This window comes from Parambassis ranga, chromosome 17 (assembly GCF_900634625.1).
Source record: "Parambassis ranga chromosome 17, fParRan2.1, whole genome shotgun sequence".
Classification (NCBI taxonomy): domain Eukaryota; kingdom Metazoa; phylum Chordata; class Actinopteri; family Ambassidae; genus Parambassis; species Parambassis ranga.
Window position 1 is genome coordinate 21845485 of NC_041037.1, and position 8484 is coordinate 21853968.

General features: G+C 47.0%; 1 protein-coding gene across 1 annotated transcript; it reads left to right on the top strand.

Moving 5' to 3' along the window:
• The first annotated feature begins 600 nt into the window (after positions 1 to 600).
• Positions 601 to 4258, top strand: LOC114449779 (immunoglobulin lambda-1 light chain-like). The gene is made up of 5 exons (XM_028427613.1): positions 601 to 732; positions 810 to 1145; positions 2045 to 2104; positions 3525 to 3833; positions 3969 to 4258. Exons 1-5 carry the CDS (start codon positions 690 to 692, stop codon positions 4214 to 4216), a joined length of 996 nt encoding a protein of 331 aa, XP_028283414.1. The 5' UTR covers positions 601 to 689; the 3' UTR covers positions 4217 to 4258.
• The last annotated feature ends 4226 nt before the right edge of the window (positions 4259 to 8484 follow it).

Here is an 8484-nt window from a genome sequence, read left to right on the forward strand (position 1 = left end):
ACTGTTAAATATGTAAACTGTTTATAATGTATATATCTTTTTCCTAACTTATCCCTTGCTGTCTGTATGCCGTTGCAAAAATGCAATTTCCCCATTGTGGGACTAATAAAGGTTTCTTAATCTTAATCTTAATCTTAATGTGTGACAGATATACACATGATTTTCTGGACTGCAGCTCATATGGCAGGAAATATAAAAACAAAGAAAACTAAGATAATATACATAGATGTACTTATTGGTGTCATGTTACAGCAGCAACAACAATACAATAGAATAAAATGTAATGAGTCAAAATAAAGAAAGTGCAGTTAAAGCCGGCTGGCAGGGCTGAGCAGCATTACATGAAGATCTAACATGATATACTTTGAACATGGCCTGTGTCCTGTGTGTCTCTGCACCGTGTGTGTTGTTTCTACACGTCAGAGGTGAAGCTGCTTGAACACACTGAGCTGCTCAGACACAGGAACACGAAGCGGCTGCAGGTGCACAAACCACACGAGCTCTGACCACAACTGCCTGCTGTCAGTCTGCAGCCTTATCTGTCCACCACAGGGGCTGATGGGAGCTCTGAGGCCCTGTCAGGAGCCACGTGCTCCTGGTCTGATGTCACAGCTCGTCCTTGTCTGTCCTCGGCTGCATCAGAGCTCCACTTCTCCTCGGCTTCAGCAGAGGATACACCACTGCACAGAATGCTGCTCCTCCCAGCTGCTGCTCTGTGCTGCCTCTGCTCAGGTGAGTGCTTCCAGCCAATCAGGAGCCAGCACGCTGCACCTGTAACAAACCTCACCTGTCTGTCTGTGTGTCTGCAGCACTGGTTGCCATGGAAACTGAGCTGGTCCAAGAAACGGTGTCAGTGACGCGGAGAGTGGGGGACCGTGTGCCGCTGAGGTGCACCGGCGCCGACCGGTGTGACACCAGCGTGATGTACTGGTACCAGAACACACACGCCTTCTCTGCGCTTCTGCGTTTCGACTTCGTCAGCAGAAAATCTGCAAACTTCATGCATCCTCTGAAAGACTCGTTCTCAACGGTGTGGCAGGTGCACGGCATGGACCTGATGATCAACAACCTCATCGCCGCTCACTCCGCCGTGTATTACTGCGCCTGCTGGAAAGGTCTCCACAGTGACAGAGAGCTCCCTGCAGGCTGAACAAAAACCAGCAGGCACCACCCACAGCCTGTTCACAGCCTGTTCACAGCCGGGCAGATACACACTGATCCCAGAGGGGGACCCAGCTCAGACTGATGTGATCAGCCAATTACAGGAGTCACAGCGGCTCTCATACCGGCCTGTGAACGGGCTCAGTTCTGCTGTAAAGGTGGACATCCTAACATCTGGTCTGTGAGGACAGACCCCCTGTGTGAGCCTCCCTCTGGTGGACCCTGAGAGCCACTTCCTGCCTCAGCCCTCGTCTGATTGGTCACAGAATATAGTGTACCACAAGAACTGTCCTGTGGACTGCACATAAAGATGGAGGACAGGACAGCTGCCCAAACATCTGGACTGGTCCCGGTGGCTGGAGGGCCACCTCCTCCATCTTAGTGGGTGGGACACGGACGAGGTCATTAAAGGTCATCCAGGTGTTTGTGCTGTAGCAGAGGTCAGAGGTCAGATGGTGTAGTCATGTGACCATGCTGTAGTTAGCTTAGCATTAGCTTTTAGCTTCTGGGGATCATTCAGGCTTCAAACATCATGAAGTGGAGTTCATCAGTGAAGATGGTCCTGCTGAGCTGCACCTGAGGATCAATAACTTTATTGATTTACTGCAATAATTCCAAAGACACTGGAGGACTCCTGCTGAAGCCTTAGAGATGCTAAGCTCCTGTCCTGGACACCAGCCTGATGTTATTGTGTCTATGGTTTGTCAGACTTTATTTTTGAAGGCAGCGTTTCTGCAGCAGCAGACGCCTCTGACATGGAGAAAATAGAAGCTCTCACAGAGCAGAGAGCTGAGGATGTGAGCCGTGGTCCTGGTCTGAGCGCCGCGGCTCTGACGGCTCCAGCTGCAGCAGGTTTTTGTACCGGTCTGATTCACTGTGAGAGGCTCCAACGACACCAGGAGCTTCCTCATCTTTGGCCCTGGAACAAAGCTGTACGTCACAGGTGAGAAGCCCGGCCGCTCGTCTTCATGATAATTACTTTAATATGAGGGTTAAAAGTCTGTCTGCAAAGTTTTTATTTTTTTTTTTTTTTTAAAACCCACTTTTTTATAAATCCTCAGAGTGGAATGACCGAAATGATGTCACTGTAATTATAGATACATGATTTTCATGTTTTCTTCGATCATCAGTAAATAAAGTCAAAAGATCAGTCACCAATAAACACAGTGAAAATATATAGTATCAGAAAAACAACGGTAATTAAAACGTGTGAACATGTGTTCAATTAAAGAATTAATTTAAAATAAAAACATTTAAAAATAATATAATATCATAATAAATACTGTGGAATATGTTAGACTTGGTGGTTCATGTAAATAGTGTCTTTATAAAACATGAGTGTGTAACAGGAAGCACAGCGAGGCCCGGCTGGTGGATCTTCACTAAATGTATTTATTTACTATTATTATTACTATTATTTATGATAACTCAAAAATTGGAAGTCATGTTTTCTCTATTTTATTATTCATATTTCATAAATGGAAACATGTTGTGTTTTAAAAGTAACTAATTTAATAGAATAAAATGTCACAACTGTGCGGCGGTTATATTTTATATTTTATATTTTATATTATATATTTTATTTATATTAATATATTATTATATATTTATATATACAATATTTATATTTTAATGTAAAAATATAATATGAATATTTTATACATTATATATCTTTATTTATTTATTTGTATTTATTTATATATTATTTATGTATCTATATAGTTGATATGATATAGTTGATGATATTTCAAACAGCTAAGTTAAAGTGACCTGGGTTTAAACAGTGTTCAGGAGTGATCATGAAGTCAAACAATAAAACAAGATGAGAGTTTAAATAAAATCATAATGTACCAGCATTATATCATTATATATATATATATATAATGATATAATGATATATATATATCATTATATCATTATATACATGATGACATATATATAATGATGTGATATTGTGTGTGTCCGTCTGTGTGTGTGTGTGTGTCTGTGTGCGTGCACTCTGTGTGTGTGTGTGTGTGCACTGTGTGTGTCTGTGTGTGTCTGTCTGTGTGTGTGTGTGTCTGTCTGTGTGTCTGTGTGTGTGTCTGTCTGTGTGTGTCTGTGTGTGCTCTGTGTGTGTCTGTGTGTGTCTGTGTGTGTGTGTGTCTGTCTGTGTGTGTGTGTGTGTCTCTGTGTGCGCTCTGTGTGTGTGTGTCTGTGTGCGTGCACTCTGTGTGTGTGTGTGTGTGTGCACTGTGTGTGTCTGTGTGTGTCTGTCTGTGTGTGTGTGTGTCTGTCTGTGTGTGTGTGTGTCTCTGTGTGCGCTCTGTGTGTGTGTATGTCTGTGTGCGTGCACTCTGTGTGTGTGTGTGCTCTGTGTCCAGATGAGCAGGTGGTGCAGCCCGTGCTGAGCGTGTACCCAGCAGCATCCAGCCTCCACCCTGAGGGGAGCAGCTCCCTGCTGTGTCTGGCCTCGGCCATGTTTCCTCCTCTGGTCCGGTTCTCCTGGAGAAGACAGAAGGAGAACGGCCTGCTGGAGGAGCTGCCCCCTGCTGAGGGGGAGCAGCTGGAGCTCAGAGAGTCGGGGCTCAGCGCCTCCATCAGGGTGCTGGATCGGGACGCTCTGCGCTCTCATAAATACAGCTGCTACGTGGAGCATGAGGGGGGCCGGGTGGAGGCCCACACACAGCAAGGTGACGGAGGTGCTCAGCGCTCACTCAGCTTCAGGCCTCACAGATCACTGACTTCTCTCCTTCTCTGTCTCAGAGGTTCCTGCTCGTCTTCCTCCTCCTCCTCCTCCTCCTCCTCCTTCTTCCTCCCTGTACCAGGTCAGGCTGCTGCTGCTGCTGTACACGGTGCTGATAGTGAAGAGTCTGCTGTACTGCTGTGGACTCTCTCTGCTGAAGACCCCCACCAGCCAGGACTAGGACCCGATGGGAGGTGGCCTCTGCTGAAAACCAGGTTTTTCTCTACACGTAAACACCACGACAGACTTTCACAGTCAGCTGGATCCTCAAACTGTGCTTTAATAAAATCAGATCAATATTTCACCGAATGTTTGAATCCCGATCAATGATTGTTTTACTGAAGATATTTCTTTCATGATGTTTATGTAAGACTCGGCTTTAATGAAGTAAAAACATGATGAAACATGTCGGATGTTTTGTGTTTCATTTAAAATAGAACTTCAGAATATTTTATTTTATCTAAACTGTAGCTTAAATCAAATCAGTGAATCAAAATCAATCATTGTAAAAATCCTCAGATTTTCTTTTAGTTTGAACTTTTAAAGTTTAAACATTATATCACTGCAGCTGTTACAGCACACACACATACAAACAGATCAATACACAGCTGCTGCGTGTATTGATCTGTTTGTGCAGCAGTTATCAGTGTAAACCTGTGAGGGTCAAAGGTCAGACTGACGAGGGCCCGTCAGCCGAGCCGCCGCCATCTTTGTTCAGCGGGATGATGCTGGAGCACGCTCAGTGTGTGTGAGGTGGCTCCTGTTGTCGGTCACACGGTGTATGAGGCGGCTTCCTGTGTGTGTGTGTGTGTGTGTGTGTTCAGATATGAGCCTGCTGTCGACTTCCTGCAGCAGACGGGCTGTGTGGGTTTGTGCAGCTGTGGCCTCTGTTTAATAACACAATGGCAGTTACAACCACCCACACCCAGACACACACACAATGACACAGACACACACACTGACACACACACACTGTGGTGTGTTGTTGACTTCCTGGTGTGAGTCTGTGATGACAGCAGCAGCTCTGCTGTTCCTTCATGTGTGTAAACAGCAGAGTCATCAGCGTAGAGGTTAGCAGCAAACACTCACATACAAGCTACAGGTTAGCTTAGCCTGCGTTAGCTGCATGCTAATGTCTTCCTGCTAATGACATGAAGAGCTGCCTCCAGCAGCCATCAGCACACTCAGCCATGATGCTGTGATGTGTCCCCGATGGTTTGACCTCCATGAAAACCAGCTTGTTACACAGTCACACAGTGAAGACGACGAGCGGCCGGCTGCAGCCTGCGTCAGTCTGATGTCGACAGGAAGGAAACCAGGCTTTCAAAATAAAACTCATCAGCACAGATACATGTGTGTATGTGTCTTTATATTTGTAGGATCCAACAACAGAAACAGATTCAGTTCAAACCGAGCAGAGCGTCACAGCCAGCAGGAGGCTGATCAAAGTGATCAATGACAGGAAGTGATGGAGAGAAGAGGCAGCAGGAAGCAGTCAGCAGGTGGAGGACGGTCCCTGGAAGGTGTATGTAATGTAACAGGTACCACATGGGACGGTGAGGTGGTACTCGTGTGCAAGTAGTGCAAGTTGGAGTTTAACAGTGCAAATAGTCGTCATTGTGCAGTGACTATACTAAAGTGACCTTCTGAAGACAGTGCAGAGCAGTGCATTAATTACAGTTTAACAGTCCAACAGCAGAGGGGAAGAAGCTGTTCTTGTGGCGGGAGGTTCTGGTCCGAATGGACCGTAACCTCCTGCCTGAGGGGAGTGGCTCAAAGAGTCCATGTCCAGGGTGAGAAGGGTCAGCTGTGATCCGACCTAAATGCCTCAGAGTCCTGGAGACGTACACTTCCTCGATAGATGGCAGGCTGCAGCCGATCACCTTCTCAGCAGAGCGCACAACACGCTGCAGTCTGTGCCTGTCCCTGGCAGTGGCCCCAGCGTACCACACTGTGATGGAGGAGGTGAGGATGGACTCAATGATGGCCGTGTAGAACTGAACCATCATCCTGGCTGGCACCTTGAGTTTCCTCAGCTGCCGCAGGAAGTACATCCTCTGCTGGGCCTTTTTGATGAGGGAGCTGATGGTGAGCTCCCACTTGAGGTCCTGGGTGATGGTGGTACCCAGGAAGCGGAAAGAGTCCACTGTGGAGATGGGGGTGTCTGTCAGGGTGAGGGGGGGTGATGGAGCTGGCACTTTCCGAAAGTCTACCGTCATCTCCACTGTCTTCTGGGCATTCAGCTCCAGGTTGTTGTCAGCACACCAGGACACCAGACGGTCCACCTCCATCCTGTAGGCAGACTCATCCCCGTCTGAGATGAGTCCAATGAGGGTGGTGTCGTCAGCAAACTTAATCAGCTTGACAGACTGGTGGCTGGAGGTGCAGCAGTTGGTGTACAGGGAGGAGAGCAGAGGGGAAAGTACACAGCCTTGGGGGGTACCGGTGCTGATGGTCCTTGTTTCCGAGACATTCGTCCCCAGCCTCACATGCTGTCTCCTGTCTGTCAGGAAGTCAGTGATCCACCGGCAGATGGAGTCTGGAACATGCAGCAGGGACAGCTTGTCTTGGAGGAGAGCTGGGCGGATTGTGTTGAATGCAGAGCTGAAGTCCACAAACAGGATCCTAGCATAGGTTCCCGGGGAGTCCAGATGCTGCAGGATGTAGTGAAGGGCCAGGTTGACAGCATCATCCACAGATCTGTTAGCTCTGTAGGCGAACTGCAGGGGGTCCAGGAGGGGGGCTGTGATGGTCTTGAGGTGGGACAGTACCAGGCGCTCAAAGGACTTCATGAATACAGACGTCAGTGCCACAGGTCTGTAGTCATTAAGACCAGTGATCCTTGGTTTCTTGGGAACTGGAACAATGGTGGAGGATTTGAAGCAGGCTGGCACATGGCATGACTCCAGAGAGGTGTTAAAGATGTCTGTGAGCACTGGAGTCAGCTCATCTGCACAGTGTCTTAGGGAGGAGGGGGACACACCATCAGGTCCAGGAGCCTTGCGGGGGTTCAGTCTCCTGAACAGCCTGTTAACATCCTCCTCCAGGATTGAGAGGGCAGCTGAGGGGGAGGAGGAGGGGGGCAAGGAGGACTCTGATGGGGTATCTTTGATGTGGATGTCCGTGTTGATGGGGTGTGGAGAGGTGTGTGGAGAGGTGTCAGACACCTCCACCTTTGGTTTTCCCGTCGGAGGAGTTGGAATCCCTCCAGCTGCAGCGCGCAGTCCGGTATCTGTTCACAAAGCCAGGTCTCCGTGAAGCACAACACACAAGATGAAGAAAAGTCCCTGTTCCTTCTCATCAACAGTGTCAGCTCGTCCATTTTGTTGCTAAGTGAGCGGACGTTAGAGAGAAAAATCCCAGGTAACGGTGTGCGCGTCCCACGTCTGCGGAGGCGCACCAGCGCACCAGCTCTCTTCCCTCTGCGCCGGCGTCTCACCTTTTTAACTAAAACGTGTAGTAAATCGGCAGCAGATGCTAAAAAAACTGGTGATAAGTCCACAGGTATGGTAAATCTGATGTTCATGAGCTCTTCTCTGGTGTAAGAGCATGCAGACACACAGTTTGTGCACAAAAACAAACAAAACAGAGCGCACCAAAACACCAGGGCGTCCGTACCCGGCGCCATCTTGAACTCAACTCAACTTATACTGCGTCTGCAAAGCTCCGTGTTCCTTGTTATGTGGAAGTAAATGAGAACAAGTCACCTTATGTTCTTTCAAGTGCGCTCTTACATCTGACGGACTCCAGTAACTGTATCGCGCATTTATAGGCGCTTCCAGCCGACTCGATAGCAGCTGGGGCACAAACAGCATTTCAGCTAACTAAGCTAAAAACAAAAGGCCTCACATGTCAGTCAGTTCTTCTAACGTTCGCTTCCTAACCGTGAGCAAGTCTTATTTTAGGAACAGAGAGGAGCTTCCTTCAAGTACACTTACAGACAGCGGCATTAACGTTGGCTCCAGTACCAAACGTTGTCAGGAGTCAAAGCGCTAAGTCCTTAAAACCAGAGCTCAGACTCTGGCGCGCAGCTGTGGTGCTAAGGATCAGATTCAAAAAGTTCTGTGACGTCTCTACCTGCGTCTGTTCCTCCACAGGCTCCGAACCATTCCCTCCGTGCATTTGATTTCTTCGTCTTCTGCGGAAACGTAGTAGTATAAGTGTAGTAACGTATAAGAGCCCCCTGTGGTGTGGAGTTTGAGTTGCAGTATTTGATCTGGGATTAGAGCTTCAGTATATTTAAATAAGCATATTAAACAATTAATAAATGGCAATATATATTGGAAGTATATCATAAATAATATAGTCATAGTCAAACATTTGTGTTTAAGATGATAACTTAACAATGAATAACAATAACTTTGCAGCTGTTGGTGCACCTTTGTAAGCGCCTCCCATTAACACACTCATTAACACTGCAACTATTAAAAGCTTTACACAAGCATGATGCAGCCTGCAGATTCAAATGATTGTTAGTGTTTCCAGAAAGAAATCTATGACCCTATACTGTAAGTATAACACATACAAACACATATTTTAACATCTCATTTTGTACAAATGAAGATGTGTTTTTGAATGGTTTTGTTCTGTAAATTTAA